A 20,486-nucleotide genomic window follows, 5' to 3' on the forward strand; every position below is an offset into this window, starting at 1 on the left:
CTGCCACCATCCTACTCATCTTCCCTCTGTTTGCCCCACTGTGATTGCAGCCCTCCTCTCCCCTGGACCCCGTCTCGTCCACCAGCTCAGGGCAAGACCTCACAGCCCCATGGTACTGCAGGGCTGGTGGAAGGTGGAAGGTGGAAGGAGGTGTCTGAATCCTCCAGATCCAAACCCAGAGAGCTGGTGTGGGGCATCGTGTGGTCTCTGCCCCTGGGCACCGCACAGAGAAAGCCCCCGCTGGGGTCAGATTGTCTGGTGGTGGTGGACATCTGCCTCCAAGACTGTCTTCCTTTGAATTTATATTTCTGAAATCCCACTCCTTCCTTCCCTTCTTGCTCTGTTCAGCTCCTCAAATCCACCCGGGAGAAACCACAGCTCACCCAGGGTAACCCGTGTCCCCACCTCACACATGCTCATCTCCAGGGCTTGGCCAGTGCTCACAGGCACTGAGATCTGGCAGGGTATACAGCAGCTTGTGCCTCTCCTGGAGAAGGAAGTTCCTCCAAAATCCCCTCTGCTGGTCTTTCTACCCTGCCCATCTCTGGCCAGTCACCCGGGAGCTCATTTCAGCCCAGGATCTGCCTCGCTTCTGCGTGATGGTAGCAGGTACGCCTGGAAGGTGCTGCCCCAGCAGCTGAGCACCTTGGGATGTTCCCAGGTGCTTCTTCTTCCTCCCAGGGACCGGGAAAACACATCTGGGAAACCACCCCTCGCAATCACGAGAGCTGGACACGCTCCGGTGGTGGCAGGGCAAGGGACCGCGCTGGGGCTTCCCAACCCAGTGACATCTCCGCCCTCTTTGGAAGAAGCCCAGCCTTTCCAGCAGGAATCCTTCCCGGCAGCTGGGACTGGAACAGTTCCACATTTGCCGTGCTCCCAAGAGCGCCGAGCCCACACGCAGCTTTGCCTCGGGGCTGGCTGTCGGCGCACGTCTGGATGCCGATGGAAACACACTGCTGCCAGCAGTGCCCTTCACCAAGGGCTTTGTGGGGCGCGGAGTCCTGGTGTCTCCACGCCGCGCTCCAGCCAAATACTTCGCTCCTGCCGGGCGGAGGCATCGCCCTGCCAGACAGCGCTGAGATCCTCTGCCGCTGGCATTTTCCACTCCTCCTTTTGTCCGTTTGTTTTCTCCCGTGTGCCGGAGCAGGACGCACACAGGCTGCAATTTCAGCTCTTTTCTGGGGGTGAGTCCCCCTCTGCTCTGAGCAGAGCAGAGCAGGCTGGGGGTCCCCACCGCAGCCCTCCATCATCCTGCAGCCCTCCCATCAAGCCCGTCCCTTTACCTGCTGCTCATCCAACGCTTGTCAGACCGCGCAGCCCCTCTCCCAGCACCCTCCCTTCAGCAACAGGCAGGTACAGGGGCAAGGAGAAGCATGCAGGGATGGGGTGAAAGGAGGGTGGTACCTGTCCCCCTTTAACCCCCAGCAAACCTGGCCAAACGTCATTGTGTATTTAATGACAGGGGACTTCTCATTCCTGAACGTCTCTAAGGGCTTCCTGGGGTGAGGCACCTTCTCAGCACTGGTGGCTTCCCGCAGCGAGGAGCTTCACCACCCGTCTCTGCACTCCCGTTCGCTTGTCGCAGGGGTTTCACTTGCAGCTCCTTGGCCGGGCGCTGTGGGAGCGCGCTAGTGGGACGGGCTGGTAGGGACCGGGTCGGTGCAGCCGGGCACCAGGGCCCATCAGCTGCTGGAGACAGCGGAGGGGTGCTGTGGCAAGGGAGGTGCTGGACCAGCCTTTGATGTATGAGGAGCCGCGGTGATTGCTGGTGATGGGAGACTCTCTTTGTTCTTCATCCTTTTCGTGCTGTCCAGGAGCTTAAATCTTTAGTAAGTCTCGTTGCTCTCCCAGCTGTGCCTCTCATCCTTCTCTCTTCCTCCCCTGCTTAGGCCCTGCCCCTGCTGGGGCTGGGTGACCAGACCTGGACCTCCACCCATCCAAGGAGGTGTGGGTACAGCTTAGATTTACAGGGTGCTTTGTCCATTCCCCAGTCTTCTCATAACTTCTCCTCAGGCTGCATCTGCCACCTTTGGCACCTGCTGTGCGTGGATGAGACATTTCACAAGATGTCTGTTGGCACAGTGAGCTCCCTGGGTGATCTTCCTCCCTTTTTTGTCTCTCTCAGACACTCATTTATCCACGTGAGGATCTTCCTCCCTAGCCTACGGCAGCTTGCCCTCTGCAAGCTTTGACAAAGACCCTTCCCAGCTGACCAGGCGATGTCCAACACCCACACAGTGTTAACCCCTCCAGAAACTGCATTTCTCAGGTGCGATTTTCCTGTGCAAAAGTTGGATTCAGTCTCCGCTGTGACCTAATATGCCCATACATCAACCAGGTCTGCCCTTTATTGCAGCTTTTATGAGTATCTGCCCGCTCTGCATCGTAGATCTACCTGTCTGTCGTCTTTTTACCCCTGACAACCTCTTTAAATCCAGCATATTTCCTTCTTCTAGTCTTCTGGTGAAAACTAGAGGTAGCAAAGGTGAGTCTAAGCAGCAGATGACATACTACAGTGAGAAGTATGAGTTTCATACCTGACTGATGTTGACTGGAAATGTTATCTGCTCTGCCTTGCTCTTCACTTTCCCTTCTGCGTTGGTAGGACAGATCTTTTCAAGTGTTCGCAAGAGAGGCCATCTAGCCTGGGGATCCACCAAAGCTCCTCCTCTGCCAAGGTGGATGCAGAGCTTCTTCACTTTTCTATCAGCTTATTTTCATTGAATACTCACTGTGAATTTGACTGGCTACCTGTCAAACATTCTCTAGTGTTCAATTCCCGCTCGTGGTGCCTTTGAAGAAAGGAACATAAGTGCAAATGTCCTTCCTCAGAGTAGAGGAGCAAGGGACCAACTTCTGGTGCCTTCATCGTCTGTCTTACATTGCTGCCAGTTAACTTACCAGGAGGCATTTTAATTTCTTCATGCAGATACAGCTTCAGCAAGTTTAAGAACATTTATCTTGTTTCTGATCAGCTGCCTTAAATCGATTTAATCATGCTGGCTTTCATTTATGCTTTCCCTTTGCGACACTGTTTAGGTTTATATTTGCTAGTATCAGCTTAAGTGCTCAGGGTGAAGCTAAGCTGGTCCTTCCAGGCAATCTCTGTGCCATATGTGGTATTTAATCCTCTAGACTTTCCATTTTTTCCCCTTTCTAAAATAAAAAGCAACTGTATCGGATCATCTCTTGTTCTAAGCATAGCACTGGCTGTCAGGAGAATGGCGTTTTGGTGTCAGCCCGTGAGCCAGGTCCCTCTTGCTGCTCAGGATTTGTGGGCTCTTGGCCATCCCAAACACCTGAGCCCACGGGTGCCCATCCAGCCACGTGTTAGAGCCTCCTGGATGTCCCTTGGCGTGTGATGTCTCACAGACCAGCATCACCGGCTGGCGGTGTGGTCACCACAGCAGGAGTCACTCCAACGACATGCGGCCATCAGGTCCCATCTGTCTGCCTTGTACGGAGCAGAGCGAGGCCATGGGGTTCCCCGAGTGCCGCTGGATGTGGGACCTGGCGGGTGCCAGCCCAGCTGAGCCCTTCCCCACCCTCCAGCCTTGGGGACAGCCCCTCACCGGGATCCGGGCGATGGTTGTCAGCTCTTGACATAAACAACATGAACCCCCGCGGGCCAGGAGTGAGTCACCTCTAAATTGCCAATTACTGCTTGCAGATACCTCTGTGCTGGTCTGAGCCCCGCAGAGGAACAAACATTGGTTCTGCTCCCTGATTTGTGCAGGGCCAAGTATAGCTCCTGTCCCCAAGCATTGCGGTGGCACAAGCCCCCTGGAGCCTTATCAGAAGTTAAGTACACAGAAGTTCCAAAACTTTTAATGACATCAACTGAGACCCAGTAAGAGTGAAGCAAAAATCTCAGTGCTGCTGGCGCATCATGGTGCCCTTTCGGGCCACAGCTTCACGAGGCACCAGCACCCGAAACACAACCAGCTTTGAATGTTCCTGGTTCCTCCAGGTGTTCAAAGCTATTGAAAGCGTGTAGATATTTCCAACCTGGATCATCTCAGGATGTGGCTTTATACCCTGGCTCCATGACTGGCTGGCCCAACACAGCTTATGGGAAGTGTTTGGTGGCCAGACGGTGGGAAGCAATGTGGCTGGGGACTTCCCAAGCTGCCAGGGTCAGCATCTCCCAAGATGCGTGAAGATGCATCAGTCCCAGTAATGCCCAATATCAGTGACAACGTGCAAGCTTTGGGGACAAGAAAGCTTTGGGGACAGGTTGCTATGCTGGAGCTGCCGTTCAGAGAAGCCCCAAAATGGCGTAGCATAAACCTCCTGATGTCCAGCCAAGGCAAATGCCATGTCCTGCTGCTGGGCTGGGCTAACCCTCTGCAACTGGGCAGACTGGGCCTGCAGGAGATGGCAGGACTGCAGGAACAGCCCTGCGTGTCCAGTGGGCAACAAGCTGACCATCGGTCAGCAGAGTGCCTGCACAGGCAGCAACAGGCATCCCGTTCTGGGTTAGCGAAGGGCAGCCATCAGCTCGAGGCAGCATTAGTCAGACCACGCTGGGAGAGCTAGGTCCAGTTTAGGGCTCCCCAGTACGAGAAAAGTCCTCACAAATCACAGAGAGCCCAGTGGAGGACAGAGAGCTGGTCAGGGCCTGGAGCACAGCATGTACGAGGAGAGACTGAGAGACGTGGGCTGGTCCAGCCTTTGGAAGAGAAGGTGAAGAAGATATCTGGCTGCTGTCTCCAGTTGTCTCGGGAGGATCTGGAGAAGATGCAGCTGGACTCCTCCCGGAGAGCTCACTGGTAGGATGAAGGGCGATGGGCATGAGCTGCAACATGGCAAATTCCAATAGGACAAAAGGAGAAAGGTCTTCATCATGAAGGTGGTCCTGCAAGACAGCATGTCCAGAAATGTGGTTGAGTACCTCCCCACCCTTGGAGGTATCCAAACTGAGGGGGACAAGTCCCTGAGTAACCTGATCTAGCTTTAAAGCTGGCCCTGCTCTGAGCAGGGGCAGGATCAGAGACCCCTGAGGTGCCTTCCAGCCAAGTCCTCCTGTGACTCCCCGGGCCATGGAGATACGCAAACAGGACTGATAACAAAGAGCCCAGCTGAACACGGCCAGCTGAGCACCAAACACTCACAGAAATTATTTATTCACTATTGACCACCTGTAAATTAATTCTAATTGTGGCCAATACCAGAGAAGATGTCCACTCCTGACATGCTTGCTCTCAGTGTGCTCTCAACCCCCTTCCTCTGCCCCTGCAGCCATCCGCTGCGCTACCGGCGGCTGCCAGACCCCTGCGGGCAGAGCAGCAAGCGGCCGAGGCTGCTATGGTGCAACAGGAGGGAGACTTTAGGCTCCAAAACGCACTTGTGCACGCTGAAAGGCTGAGAGAGTTGGGGCTGTTCAGCCTGGAGAAGAGAAGGCTCCGGGATGACCTTAGAGCAGCTGCCAGTGCCTGAAGGGACCTACAGGAAGGATGGAGAGGGGCTTTGCACAAGGGTGTGTAGGGATGGGACAAGGGGGAACGGCTGTAAACTAAAAGAGGGCAGATTTAGATTAGATATTAGGAAAATATTCTTCACCATGAGGGTGGTGAGGCACTGGCCCAGGCTGCCCAGAGAAGCTGTGGCTGCCCCCTCCCTGGCAGTGTTCAAGGCCAGGTTGGATGGAGCTCTGAGCAGCCTGGTCTGGTGGGAGATGTCCCTGCTCAAGAGGGGTTGGAACCAGATGGTCTTCAAGGTCCCTTCCAAACCAAACCATTCTATGATTCTATGAAAGTGGGAAGAGGGGTGGAGTTGGAGGGGCAGGGAGAAGTGCCGCATCAGAGAGAGGTGCTACTGTTTCTGTCCAGTGCCTCCATCGCTCTGCTCTCCCCAAAGATGGGGATGCTCTCGGGCCTCACCCTGACCTTTGCAGATTGGTGCATCTGGGGGGAAACTTCCCTTCCAGATCGCCAAATTTCTCAGAGGTGGAAGGTCTCTGAGCAGCGGTTCAGAGAAGCAACGCACCTTAGGCTTGCTAGAGCCCCTGAAGTCACTCTTAAATCTGGAGAAGCACGTCTAAAAGAAGCCAAGGTTACCCAGAAAAGCCAGGAGGTACCTTGTTGGCTGAAGAAGTGGGGAAAACAAGCTAGAAAAGGAAAGCACAGGCTGAAGAGCCAAACTCTGACATACTCCTGGTCTCAGGCTCTTGCTTAAGGGTGTCTCTGAGGCACTCTGGCTGCGGAGCCTGCCGTGCTGCTCCAGCCCCACCGCAGGACCACCCCTCCAGGTCAGACCACCCCTCTGGCTGCCAGTTCAAAGGCAGCTTCAGACCCATCCCCCAGTCCTGGTCCCCGGAGTTCTGGGGCCTCTTTGTGGGGATGCTGTGGAGCACCCCTCGGGGGATGCCCACCGTCGGGCACCGAGCACGGGACCCAGCACACCGTATTCCCTCGCGGTGCTCCCCTGTTCCCGCAGCATCCCAAAGTGCCGCACCCAAGGGGCTGCGCGGAGCAATTATGGGCTGTGCTGTAACAGGGGTTCGTTTCCCAGGTGCCCCCCAGGAGTGTGTTGAAATCACCCCCGTGTCCCAAACCGTCGGCGCTGCCAGACACGCCTGGTGTGAAGAGAGGAAGCACCTTCCCAAGGTAAGCCGTGCAGGCGCTGGCTCACCGGTGTCCCCGACATCTGTGCGGGTGAGCGCTCGAGGGCAGCTGTAGGATCGAGGAGGGATGGAGTCAGCCCCACGCCGGGGTCCCACGAGGCCAGCTCTGCCCTGCTCTGCCCCATGCCCCTCGCCCACGGCCAGGTCCGTGGGTGTCCTTGCAGCCCCTCTCATGGTCCGGCAGCCAGATGAGTACCCGGGTGCCTGGTACACGTCTCGAAGCTCACAGCACCGCAGCCCACCCTCTCGCAGCACGGCAGGAGCCCTCTCCCTGGCTCGCCCGTGGCACAGCCTGCTGCCCGTCGGTGCTGCCCGCGAGATCGTGGTGCCAGGATGTGCTAGGATGTGCTTCACATGGAGCAGCGCCCGAGTCTGCCTTGAGCTCGCTTGTCTCATATTTGATTGCAAATCAAATGCAATTTGGTTAGCAGAAAGGCAAACAGACACTTCCAATGACTTCCTGCTAACGACTATCAGATGAGCAGATGTAATTGCAAACCCTGACAGCTATCGGAAAATGAAATGAAGATGCCGCTTGCATCCCGGTCGCATGACACCTCTGACGTCTTCTCCTTCCGTGGTTCGTGGGCTGGAGGGCAGTGCTGGGGGACACAGCATGCCGCATCCCTCCTGCTCCCTCCACCTCCCACTGAGGCAACTGGTACCAGAGACGCCAAGCTGGTTTTCTGGTAGCCCAGGCTGCAGCGGTTCCATGGGGACACCAGATCCTGGGTATGCCCCCGGTTCTGGGGAGGCCATGAGGTGCAGGGCGGGAGCTGGGAGTGGGTGCCCTCCCCAGGGGTCTCGCGCTGGGTTTGTCTGTGTGCCATCTTCCAGGTGAACCAGATGGGTAGTTTTGCACCTCTGCTTCATTAAACCGATGCAACGGCTCTGCAGATACCTACTTATACCTACAACAGGTTTATTTTAGGTAAAGGGAAAAGTTTTCAGTGGTGACAGAGAGATCGAGGAACCAAAACCCCTCCTGCCTTTGCCCCTTGATGAGAGCGCTTTGGGCCCCAGACCTCCTGAGAAGGCACCACGTGAGACCTCAGCTCCTTGTCCAGACTCTGGTGCATTAGATCTAAGGAGATGATTCCTGGGTCAAAGTCATTTTTGAACCTGAGTTTAAGCTGCCAGCTCTTGCAGGCTGGTCCATGCCAGGGTCACCCACAGCAGCATGCTCGAGCGAAGGGCTCTGCTCCCCGATGCCGCAGCCCTCTCCCTGCTTGGCTTTGCTTCTCCAGGCTGACCACGTCACACCGTGTTCTCTCCCATGCATCTCCCCTCTCCAGGTGTCCTGGCAGCCCAGTTCGGCTTCCTCCTCCTGGAGTGGGCTCCCCACTCTCTGTGCACCACCGGGCCAGGTCTCAGTACTGTACCACAGCATCAGTGTTTTCCCACACGGACTGGAAACCTTTCCGCTGTCCCTGTGGCCAGTACAGCATCCTGTGCCCCACTCGCTGCTCATGACCACCCTGAGCTGACCAGACCACTGGGTCTCCAGCCGAGGACCCTGCAGGCAGGCAGACTGCTCTCTAATCCCAGAGCTCCTGCGTCCATGTAGTTTTCTTTCCTTTTTTTCCCCCTAAAGCCTTGCAAACACCCGGCGCAGGATTCCTCTCCTTGCACTGGCCGCAGCCCGCACCACGAAGATGCTTTGCACCCTCACTGCAGGAGCAGCAACGCTCATTCCTCCCAAATCCAGACGCAGCCACGCTCCCCTCCCGCAGCCCTGCTGACACGCAGCAAACCCCTGGAGACTGTCCTCCCCCCATGATACTGCTGTCCCCGTGCCCCTCACTTTGTCACCAGCCACCCCGCCTCTGCCATAAATTGTCATGGTCCTCCTAGAAAACCGGGAGTGAGCGATGCCTGACTTGGAGGGCAGCGAGCTGAGCCGCACCGCGGGGCTGCCTGTCCTTCGGCTTCACGGCTGAAGGGCGTATCGTAATCTCATAACGCCACGAGCAACTTCCACAGCCTCCCCTCACTCCTCCGTCTTTCAGTGCAGACTTTGCTTTCCAGGCTCTTTTCTGTCCTTGCAGACTTCCCACTCTTTCCGAATACGTAAACATGTTGCTTGTTTGCTTAGGGGAGCAGCCCTGCTCCACCAGCCTCTCCCTTGTGCTCGAGAGGGTGTTTTTAGCTGGGTTTTGCACCTTTGCCCTCGTGAAGTCCCAGCTCTTTTCTATGTTTGCATGCTTGACTTCCTAAACCTGCCCAGCTGCAGCCGCCAGCTCCCCTCGCTTGTCCACATCCTGATTTGTGCTTGTTCCCAGCCGCAGCCACCAATCTGCTCCTATTGATCTGTCTGTCTACGCAAAACGGCATTGACTCATGCCTGCTCTAGCTGAAGTTATTTTCTCAGACAGCTCTTCTAAAAACAGCCTGTTTTTCAGGAACAGGTACAAAAAAATCCCCCATCAGCTCGCTTCATGCTGTGACCTGGTGAAGAGATACGTGAGACATCGTATCCAAGGATGTCTGGAATGACCACTACAGACAAAGCTGTGATTTATAACCCCACTCCCCTCCAAGAAGTTACTCTTCCTCGAAGATTTTTTTCTCCTGGGGCTTTGTGTTCCCCCCGGTCTGGCTAGGGGATCTGCAACAGACTCCCAGCACCACCCATGCAGACCTTCCTCTCCCTCCTTCCCAAGGTGATTCAGATCCGGGAAGATCTTTTGATGGTGCCTTTCAACATCTCGTGCTGTGCTACCTTTCCTCCTCGCCTCCCTTGCTTTCCCTCTCCTCCTATGCCCTCCGTTGCCTCTGCTCTGGTCACACCAGCCATTTCACTGACCTCTGGGAACATGTGCTGTCACGGATGGCTCCGTGTAGTAATGTGAGTTCCTCCACACCAGCTTTGCATGAGGCCACATTCGTTTGTGTTATTTCCTACGGACCATCTGCTCCTCCTGAGCCAGAGGAGACCCAGCCCTTTGCTGCCTGTGCAGCGCTCCCGGCTGCTCTTATCTCTACAGGTGCTCCCCATCCCTCCATGGTTACGTCCTTGTTCATCAGCTCCTACTCTTCCAGCACAACCCAAACCAGCATGGAGAGTACATGGCTCTCCTTCGACCTCCGTTCCCTTCATGGTTGAGAGCCTGGCACCAGAACCCAAAAGTTTCTCCCCTCCCGCCATCATGCCTCCTGGCATTAGGAGGAGGGTGCCCATAGAGGATCCCCGCTGACCAAGCACCCAACGCTCGCCGCGGGACCCAGCCTGGGGCTGGCTGCTCCCACCTCGCTGCTCGCACACCCACCCGGCTGCTGGGCACCAGGACAACACATGGCCTGTCCTGAACCTCTGCGCAGAGGAGCACATCCCCAGCGTGGGGATTTGTCCCTGTTCCCCCTCGGAGGAGCCTGCAATGTCCTTTGAGGGTGCTCAGGTCTTCTCAGCCTCTTCGCTCCAGGCAGATGCTCCCACACTTCTCTCTGGAAAGACCTGGTGACAGCCCTGTCAGTACCAACAGCTTCTTGCAGGCTTGTGCAAATCTCTGATCATAGAATCATAAAATCATAGAATCGTTAAGGTTGGAAAAGACCTCTGAGATCATCAAGTCCAACCGTCAACCCAGCACCATAATGCCTGCTAAACCATGTCCTGAAGTGCCACATCCACACATTTTTTGAACCCCTCCAGGGAAGGGGACTCCACCACTGCCCTCAGCAGCCTGGCCCAATGCCTGACCGCTCTTGCAGTACAGAAATTTTTCTCGATATCTAATCCGAACCTCCCCTGATGTAACTTGAGGACATTTCATCTCATCCTACCGCTAGTCTCCTTACTGCTCTTCCAGTGGATTCAGTCGTTTTAGGTTCGCACTCAAAATCTTCTGTATCTCATCTTTGCTTATCCCTCAGCTCCAGTTTCTCGTTAGAGTCAGAGTCTTTCCCTTTTCATGCAGGCTAGTGCCTCTGCTGTTCCTTGCCACCCTCAAGCTCGTTTGAAGCACACAGTCACCTTCAGATGCCTTTCTGGTCCTCCTGTGATCTCTCCGAGGTCCCTCCCTCACATTGCTTTCTGCATGTGAACATGAGGTTAACATCTACTGCGCGATATTTGCAAGCAGACACTTTCTTTGTAACCTTTCGAGATTGCTTTTTTTCATTTTGCGATCTGCTCCCACAGTCTGTGGTGGAGAGAGGAAGCAGGAGACCTTCCTGTATCCTCACTAACGGTGCAAACACCATTTGCTCCCATGAAAGGCAGCAGCTGTTCGGCAAGGCAGGGCCCAGCCTGCCACGTTTTGTGGGATCTTTAGACCACGCTCCAGCTGCAGCCCAGGGAAACTGGAGGGAGCAGAGGGGCTGCTCTCATCCGCTCTGCTTTAACAGTCCCTGGGATCCTCGCTGACCGCAGTGGGGGGTCCCAGCTCTCCCCGGTGTCCTTCAGCTGACACAGAGTTGGGGGTTGCCTTGAGGATTGAAATCCCGTGGGCTAAGACCCATGACCTGCCCCCACAGACCCCCTAGAAGCCCCTGGAGCGGGGCATGAGGAGTGCCGGGCAGTGGCATGGCTTCAGGAGGGCTGGTGATGTCCCACGGCAGGGACGAGCGCTCGCCCTCCTTCTACCTGTCCTTGTCTCCTGCTGCTCTCCCTGTAGATGAGTCCCGAATCCCTGCAGCAGGGAAATCTCAGCCACCCCACCATGTTCCTCCTCCTGGGGTTTTCCAGTGCCTACAGAGCACAGGTGACCCTCTGCCTGTGCTTCTCGCTCGTTTACCTGGTGACAGTGCTGGGGAACCTGCTCATCGTGACCCTCGTCTGGCTGGACGCCCACCTGCACTCCCCCATGTATTTCTTCCTGGGCCACCTCTCCTTCCTGGACATCTGCTACTCCTCCGTCACCCTCCCTAAGATCCTTGGGGACTCCTTCTCACCACAGAAGACAATCTCCTTTGTGGGCTGCATCATGCAGATCTACTTCTTCCTCTGCTTTGGGGGCTCCGAGTGCATGCTCCTGGCTGCCATGGCCTACGATCGGTACCTGGCCATCTGCCACCCGCTCCACTATCCGGCGCTCATGAGCAAGAAGACATGTCACTGCTTAGTGGCTGTTTCGTGGCTGAGTGGCTCCTTCTCGTCTCTGATCCAAGCCTTCCTCACAGCCCGCTTGCCCTTCTGCGGGTCCAATGTGATCAACCACTTGTTCTGCGAGATGCCCTTCCTGCTGAAGGCGTCCTGCAGCCCTAACGCCCCCCTCAACAAGGCCACCTTGTATGTTCTGGCTGGGACTATTGCAATGGGCTCTTTCCTCCTCACCCTCGTGTCATACGTTCACATCCTCGGGACTGTCCTCCAGAAGGGAGCAGGGACACAGAGGGCCTTTGCCACCTGCACCTCGCACCTCACCGTGGTGTCCCTGTTTTTTGGAGCCGGGGCCGTTGCCTATCTGGTGCCTCACTCCAGTGGCTCCAACGAGATGGGCAAGGTCGTTGCCCTGCTGTACGCCGTTGTGACCCCCATGCTCAACCCCATCATCTACAGCTTGAGAAACAGCGAGGTCAAAGGAGCCATCAGGAAAGCCCTGCACAGCGGGGTGTTGCAGATGTCCACCGAGGGTGCAGGCAGGGCCGATGAGCAATGCCCACCCTCCCCACGGCAGTGCTGCGGCTCTCAGTGACCCAACACACGAGGGGTCCAGGGGTCCTGGTCAGGCGGTGCCGCGTGGTGCTGGTGGCAGCACAGCTGGCGGCTGCTTGCTCTCCCTCGACGACGCATCCAATGCTCAGACCCATTGTGGCCCGGTGGGGACTGGGGCTGGGTACCTCCATCACAAGATCATCTCCTTTGTGTCTGAAAGCCCCTAGCACAGCTCAAACTCGCACTGCCGGCTTCAGCAAGCCCAACCGACGCGGGCACGGCCCCGGGCAGGCGAGCGGTGGCTCTTCCATCCCAGGAGCCGGTACCGTCCCTCCAGCGCGGAGCACTGCAGAGGTCTTCACCCTCTCGAACTGGTGGTAGAAGGATGGCACGCAACGTCCTCTAGCGACCTGAATAGACTAGGAGGGGATTTCGTAAAATTGCTCATTGCTTGGCCATGGGAGCTCTCCCAATAAGTAATTCTGGGAACTTTTTTCCTAAGAAATAGGTATTGCCCGGGTAGAGGAGCTGTACTGGCTGTCCACACGCTGCCTTTGATGTGACGGTGCCCTTGGCAAGCCTTGTTTTTTTTTATCATTTATCTACACCAGGGCTTTGTCAGGCTTTCTGGAAAGAGCTTTTATTCCTAAGCTGAGCCCTTTGTGCGGTGAAACACTGCAAAGCACAGCAGTAATGCCTGCTGCTGTTTGCATCTCTTTTTAAGTGGTGAATAATCTCGTCTGGGCTGGACCTGCAGCCACTGCAGAGCCGGATGTCTTTCCCTTAATGCAATAAAATATGTATAAGTAGGAAAACCATTGCCAGGGGATTGATCTTTCTAGTTTCAGGAGTCAAAGTTAATCCTGGGAATGGAGAGCTGCTTCCACGTGCCAAACGCTGGCGACGAGGCTGCGGGTGGTACCTGAGCACGTCGGGGAGAGCAGATTAATCTGGCCCACGACCTGCCTTCAGGAGGGGTTCCGGGGCCCTCAGCAGCACGCGGAGCTGGGGAGGTGTTACCCGGTGGTCGTAAATCAGCGGGTGTGACAGGACGCTGCGACCACTGCTCAGCGCGTGCGAGGGGATACGCCTGCGGGCAGAGCGGAGCATGTCCTCCTCAGACCTCCGCTGGATGCCGGGTTGGGATTTCTTGACATGCAAGGATCTGCAAGACTCCTACTTAGCAGAAATTATGGGAACTGGTTTCCTGCGATTGGAAACCCCCCCGTTGCCGCTGGGGCCAAGGATTGCTTGGGAGGAACCCATCGTGCCTTACCCTGCTCAGGTCACGGTGCAACACGTTCTCCCAGAGCGCACGGACGAGGCACGGCCCATCGGGGAACCCAGTCTTTAGGACATCTACAAAACTGGCAGCTCCTGTGGAAAGAGAAGAGGATTTCACACCCCTTCCCACCCGCAGTCCTCAGGACAGGGCGAGGGAGAGCTTCTGACAGGGAGACCTGGGATGGGTCGGGACAGCTGCTGCTGCCAGTGGGAGCTGCTGCAGGGTTCGGCCGGGCGTGCGTCTCTGGAGGTGACGGCCAGGGCAAGAGGATGGGGATCTCCTGCGGCAGGGAACGGTCGGGCACCACAAGTCCTCAGCGTGCCCAGTGCTCAGCCTTCATCAACTCTGGACACTGATGGGTGAGACCACACCACGGCATGGACCTGTGGAGCTTGCCGTGAAGACCAGCAGAGTCACTGGGGATAAAAACCCCATTTATCCCTTTTATCAGAGTCATCTGCCAGGGGAGATCCTCGCTTTCTCTACAGCAGCAGTCTCCAAAGCGGGGTGCGTGCACCCCAGGGGGTGTGCCAGACAATCCCTTGGGGTGCAGGAAGAAAGTGGGTTTGGTACCATCAATAAATAAAGTAAAACAAAATTAATATTTTAAAACTAGTGTTTATTTAATCTTCATCTTGCCTTTTAAAAATGTCTACTACTATGTCTGTTTTATAATGTACATTTATATAATTTATGAATAAATACATTTTATAATGTACTTTTATATAATTTATGAATAAATATACATATGTTGATGGGTCATGCTCACAAGTCTTTCACTGACAAGGGTGTGCGACCAATAAAGTTTGGAGAGCACCGCTCCACACCACCACATCTGAGCAAAAAAGAGTCTGGGGGAGCGAAGCTTCGCCCACAGCAAAGGAAGAACTTGGGATGAAATGGGGCTCACTTACGCAGACAGGACATACCCAGCCCCTGGCCCAGGCGGGACGTGCCCCAGGGTGCCGAGGAGCTCTGCTGGGGCTCTCCATCACCCTGGAGCCTCTTGCTTGGACCCCGTGGAAGGCGTCGGTGGGGCTGGGGGCAGCAGGGAATTCCTCACCCCCTCTCCCTGCCCTCCACAGAGGATCCGGGGGTCGCTCTCTCTCAGACCTCAGTAGGAACACGGCGTTCGGCTGCAGGCGGGGAGAAACCCAGCCGATGACGCAACCTCACACCAGCCGTCGCATGGATGGGGGACGAGGGAGGGTTTGCTCGGCTGCCCCCGAGGATCCGCGTGCAGGGGTGAAAGCTGGAACATGCCTGTGGAGCTCATCTTTCTCGCAGGCGTGCTGAAGATGAAGGTCATTTTCTTGCTCCTGGAGCTGATATTTCTGCTGATGCTTCACGCCCAGGCAAAAATCCCTCTGAAAGAATGTTTTGATGGAGAGAAGGTAACGCCATGGGAGGGAGTTTTCCCATGGTGGAGAAGATGATGGTGGTTCCCATGGCAGGGAAGATGCTTTGCTTGGACATGCTCTCCATGAAGGAGCAGAGGTCAGCCAAAACCCACCTGCCTGTTTTCATACGGACCCCAGTTCCTGCTGGAAGTCAAAGCCTCTCAGGCCTCCTGGCTTTCGCCAGCGCGACGTCCGGGTGCTTGAACACTTTGGTGGAGGAGTCGGCGGGGCAGTGAGAGTCCCAGAGTACCTGGGTTTGGCCAAGTGGTCTTGCATCTGGTCAGCTCCTTGTGGCAGCCCGCTGCTCTGCCTGGCAGAAGAGATCCTGGTCCACCTGTCAGCAGCCCGGGCAGAGGAGGTGGTGAGGGGTTCTTGCTCTGCCCCTGAATCTCTCGTTGCTCTCTGCATTAATCAGCGTGGAGCCATTCTCTCTAGCTCGCTGGGAAGCGGCATACCATCGCCATGGCTTCCCTTTCCAGCTGGATCGAAGACCAAGAAAAGCGGGAAGGTGTCTGTGAGCACTGTATAACACTGTGGTGGTGAAATAATCATCAAAACTTTCATTCCTCTGTAAGTGTCAGTGCAAATATTCTCATTTGCTACAGCTTTCACCTAGGGCTCCTCTTCCTCTTGCTCTTCACCTTGGTGAGCTCTTCAGTTCGGCATAAAACGTAGGAAGGAAGAACTACGCAGGTCTGCGGGGGATCACAGAATCACAGAATCACAGAATGTTCGGGGTTGGCAGGGCCCTCTGGGGATCCCCCAGCCCAACCCCCTGCCCAAGCAGGGTCACCCAGAGCAGGCTGCACAGCACCGCATCCAGGCAGGGCTGGAATATCTCCAGAGAAGGAGACTCCACAGCCTCCCCGGGCAGCCTGGGCCAGGGCTCCGTCAATGCTTCCCATCCTGGTAACACACGTGTGCTGGTGGGCATGGACCAGAGCTGTCAGGAGCTGATCTCTCGCCTGCAAGCTGGAATGGTGATCACCCAGCTGCAGCAAAATGCAGAGGACATGGGAACGCCTGCCACGTGGCTGGAGGCTTCAGGAGATGAGACCCGAGGGGCTGCTGTGCCGGGCTCTCTGCCCAGGTGGGAGATGTCCAACAGCTGCTCCTGCTGCCGATTCAGACTTGAGGTTGTCCTGGTTTCGGCTGGGATAGAGTTAATTTTCCTCCCAGTAGCTGCTGTGTTTTGGATTTAGTAGGAGAAGAATGTTGATAACACTGATGTTTTTAGTTGTTGCTAAGAAATTAAGGACTTTTTCCAGTCTCCCGTGTTTGGCTAAAGAGGAGCAGGAGGAGCTAAGGAGGGCAGGAGCTGGGAGGGAGCATGGCCAGGCTGCCAGCCCAAGCCGGACAATGGAAATATTCCATACCATGGACCTCATGCGCAGGTTATGAATGGGAGTCGGCCTGGGGGTGGGAATCCTTTTTTTTTTTTCAAATTCTCTCTTTTCCGGGAGTTCAAACTTTCCCCGGAGTTTGGTCTTTTTTGCAAAATTTGAAAAATCTGCAGGTTCCAGGTTCCATGATCGCTGCTCGGGGACTGGCTGTGAATCAGTCATTGGGCGGTGAGAAAATTGTACTGTATATAAAGTGTTTTGTATATTCATTATTATTAATATTAGTAGTATTTTCTTTGTTGCCTTATGAAACTGTCCTTATCTCAACCCATGAGTTCCCCCTTTTGTCCATTCTCCTCCCCACTCCACTGAGAGGAAGGGGAGGGGTGGGCGAGCAGCTGTCTGGTGCTGAGTCGCCGGCTGCCAGGTTGAACCATGACAGAGCCACAGCCTAGTCTGGCAGAAACGGAGCGAGGGACTGTGCCAGGAACCCCTCCAGCTATGGGGGAGGTTTGCTCCTTGGTGTTGCAGGGGGAGTCAGAGAATTAATTCAGCCCTGGGTGTCTGTAAAGCACCTTCGAGCGGGCAGCATCAGGGACTGGAGAAGCGTCACCAAACCACAGAAATTAGACATGAACACCTTTGCAGTTCATCTGTCTTTACCAGCGCAGGATTGTCTTCAACCCCCATTCTGGGAGCGTGTCTGAGAAGAGAGGCAGAGATTAACCAAGCTTCTTCTCAGTGGAGATGACTGCTGTGGCTTCACACGCTTTGAAGACCTGATGAGAAAATTAGTTTCTTCTTTCGTTCAGCGCTGGCTAGAGGATCCCCTCCATTTCCTCTGCATTCAGCTCAATCCATTGTGTGATGACCCTGTTCCTCCTAGAAAGGTGTCCTGTCTTGGTCAGAAGATGACAAGAGATGGAAATCTTAGCATTCCTTTGACAGCTTCCTCCCAGCCACCCCTGACATTGCTCATTATGCCTTGTCTCTAATTGGCATTGCCTGAGCTCAAGCCCCAGGTGCAGCTTCACGCCTCTCCCAGAAGCTGCTTGGTCTGGAGCACCCAAATGCCTGACGGGATGGAGCTGCCCAGATGAGCTGCTCTCCAAGGAGGCCCACTGCTGAAGTGAGGGCTTTGCGTGCCTTCAGCTGGAGTCCACTGGTCTCTGCTCTCCAGACCTGCAGGATGCGAGCAGAGGATGATGGTCCTGAAAAGACCTGATCAACCCAGTCAATGCATAAACTCCTGTGAGCACCAGGGGAGCACGATGGAGGAGATGGTACCTGACCCAGCAGCAGGGCTTAAGCCCCCCCAAGAGAACCGTGGGCACAGGGCAAGGGAGGGGATTCTGCCCCTCTGCCCCGCTCTGCTGAGACCCCCCAGGAGCCCTGCGTCCAGCTCTGGAGCCCTCAGCACAGGGCAGAGCTGGAGCTGTGGGAGCGGGGCCAGAGGAGGCCCCAGCAATGATCTGAGGGCTGGAGCCCCTCTGCTGGGAGGAAAGGCTGGGAGAGCTGGGGCTGCTCAGCCTGGGGAGGAGAAGGCTGCGGGGAGACCTGACTGCGGCCTGCCAGGGCTGAAAGGGGCTTGTGGGAAAGGTGGAGAGGGACTTTTGACAAGGGCATGGAGTGGTAGGACAGGGGGTGATGGCTTTAAACTAAGGGGGGGCAGATTCAGACTGGATGTGAGGAAGAAATGTTTTACGCTGAGGGTGGTGAAACCCTGGCACAGGCTGCCCAGAGAGGTGGGAGATGCCCTATCACTGGGAACATCCCAGGCCGGGTTGGATGGGGCTCTGAGCAGCCTGGTCTGGCTGAAGATGTCCCTGCTCACTGCAGGGGGGTTGGGCTGGATGGCCTCCAAAGGTCCCTTCTGACCCAAAGCATTCTGTGATTCTCTGACTCTCCGAAAGCTGTTCCCCACGGTGTAGGTGGTCATTTCATGGACTACCAGAACACGTATCATGGGCAGCTGGTGATTTCCACGCCAGGCTCCCCGGACTCCCCACACCAAGCCCTCCAGACAGTCGTGCTGCCCCATGAACTTCTCCACCCAGGCGCAGGGATGCCTGCCCCAGAGCCCAGCCCAGCCCCACGCTCCCTCCCGGCTCTCAGGCTCCCTCTGCAGCGCGTGCTGCAGTCAGGATTTGCGGGTGATGCCATCTGGGGCAGGAAGGTCCCTTTGCTGTGGGGCACAGTGGGGCACATCGCAGGGTGTCCCCGGAGAGGCAGCGTGGTGGCCGTGAGCATGCGCTGGTCTGCCTGCGTGCCCGGTCACCGGTGAAGCTCCATGCTGGGTCGATTGAAGGACAGGTCGTCCACGAGCACCCTCAGAGAGCCCCAGCCTCCAGCGTGTGAGACGCAGTGCTGGGGGACCCCAGCCTCTCTCTTGGTGCGGTTGAGTCCCAGCAGGTCCCCATGGAGGGGTAAGATCCCGAAGCTTGCACATTTGGCCTGTTAAAAGCGTGATTTGTTCCCAAGACTAAATAAATGACTTTCTTCAGGCTCTTCAGGCTGGAGGGCGATGGGCTGGAGGATAGAAGTGACGCTGCTCACAAGCACGGTCAGAGCCGATGGCTTTTAGGGGGCTGCAGCCTGGGTGGTCCCAGGTCCATGGGGTCACCCTGAGAAGAAGACATCCCGCCTGGGGGGGCTGGAAGTGACCGTGTCCCTCAGCCAGCAGAGAGGCACGGGCAGTGCCGGGGCCAAGGCTGGCATGCGAGAAGCTCCCACGCCATGCCAAGGTGGAGGCGGTGGGGACGGTGGGGGGCCGGGGTCTGGAGGCCAGCGGGGAGGCAGAGAGAGGGACCTGGCCAGGGGTGCACAGGAGGTGCAGGGTGCACAGGGTGATGAGGAGGGGTAAGAGACGTGCGAGGTGTGTGGTGGAGGGGTGCTGGGCATGCGGGGGTAGAGGAGGGGTGTGGGGGATGGTGGGTGCGGAGGAAGGGTGTGGGGGGCGAGGGGTGTTGAGGAGGGGCGCAGGCTGTGGGGGGTGGAGGGGTCTGGATGCAGGGGGTGCAGAGGAGGGGTGCAGGGTAAGGCGCAGGCAGGCAGGACGTCTGAGAAGATGTGCACGGCCGCTCTGGGAGTTACTGGAGCACCAGGAGCCCCGGGCACAGGGAGGCTCAGCTGCATCCCGGCAAGAGGAGATGCCCCGAGCTCGTCCCCTCCTCAACCCACACGTAAACCATCCCACCACTCGCTCATGCAGGGAAAGATCTCATCAGCTGTGGCCTGGTCAATACGGACTACGCCAGCCGTGCCATCCGGCGAGACCAGGGGCTGACCATCCCAGCGCTGCTTCTCCGTAGCAAGCGCCAGGAGGCACGAACAGGTGCGGCGATGCCCAGGGAGGCGAGGGGTGGGGAGCAGACCCTCCAGCAAGCCCCTGCCAAACGGGCTGGGAGCTGCTGGGCCGTTTGTCCTGCTGCTCTGGGAGTGTCGGGGGTCTGGGTGCTCTGGCACGACCTGGCAGGGGCTTTGCCCACCGGCTGACGTTGGCCTCTCTATCACCTGGGGACAGGGACGATGCGGCGCAGAAGGGGAGCTCAGCTCTTCCAGAGCGTATTGAAATCACTGAGTTTATTAAGGACTTGTATAAGCGGGACCAGTTTGTCCCAGTAACCCTTTGGTTTGGCCCGGTATCTGTCCCAGTAACCCTCCAACCTCGCCTTACTGAAGGGCAGAAACCAACAGATTAAAGATGTGGTTACTGGCCCAGGCACGGGCACTTGCCCCAGTTCTCCCAGCACCGTTGCCCGGTGCGCTTACTGGTCCCAGAGGTGCACGTTAAAATTGAGAAGCAATTAATGAGTAAAGAGCTCCAGCAAATTAGAGAGCAAAGGAAACGCAGGGTCTTTCCTTGGGAAGTAAAACCCTGGGCTTGCCCAGACAGCCGGCAGGAGCGAAAGGCCAAGGAAATTAGGGAAAAAAGAAAATTTTACGAGACATCTGTTCTGCCAGAAGCCGATGAAGCGGCTGCGACGATCGCTGCGCCCACGGCCGGCCCCACACCGTGCCACCCCCCACCTCCCCGCACAGCCCTGGCAGCAGCGAGAGTCGGGGGCAGGCGGCAGCCCCTGCGGCAGCCCAGCCCGGCGTTCCCGGCACGCCGCTGGCTCTCGGCGAGCCTTGGACCGACGCGCTGGGAATCCCACCGCCGAGGATTAGGCAGCACATGTCGGGCCGGCGGGATCCTGGCAGCGCGTCGGAAGCCCGGGTGTCGCGACGCCCG

General features: G+C 56.7%; 1 protein-coding gene across 1 annotated transcript; it reads left to right on the forward strand.

Moving 5' to 3' along the window:
• Positions 1-11,244: 11,244 nt before the first annotated feature.
• Positions 11,245-12,264, forward strand: LOC104334209 (olfactory receptor OR9H1). Its single transcript, XM_075439322.1, has one exon. The coding sequence runs from the start codon at positions 11,245-11,247 to the stop codon at positions 12,262-12,264; it is 1,020 nt and encodes a 339-aa protein (XP_075295437.1).
• Positions 12,265-20,486: the final 8,222 nt, after the last annotated feature.

This window comes from Opisthocomus hoazin, chromosome 19, assembly GCF_030867145.1.
Source record: "Opisthocomus hoazin isolate bOpiHoa1 chromosome 19, bOpiHoa1.hap1, whole genome shotgun sequence".
Lineage (NCBI taxonomy): Eukaryota > Metazoa > Chordata > Aves > Opisthocomiformes > Opisthocomidae > Opisthocomus > Opisthocomus hoazin.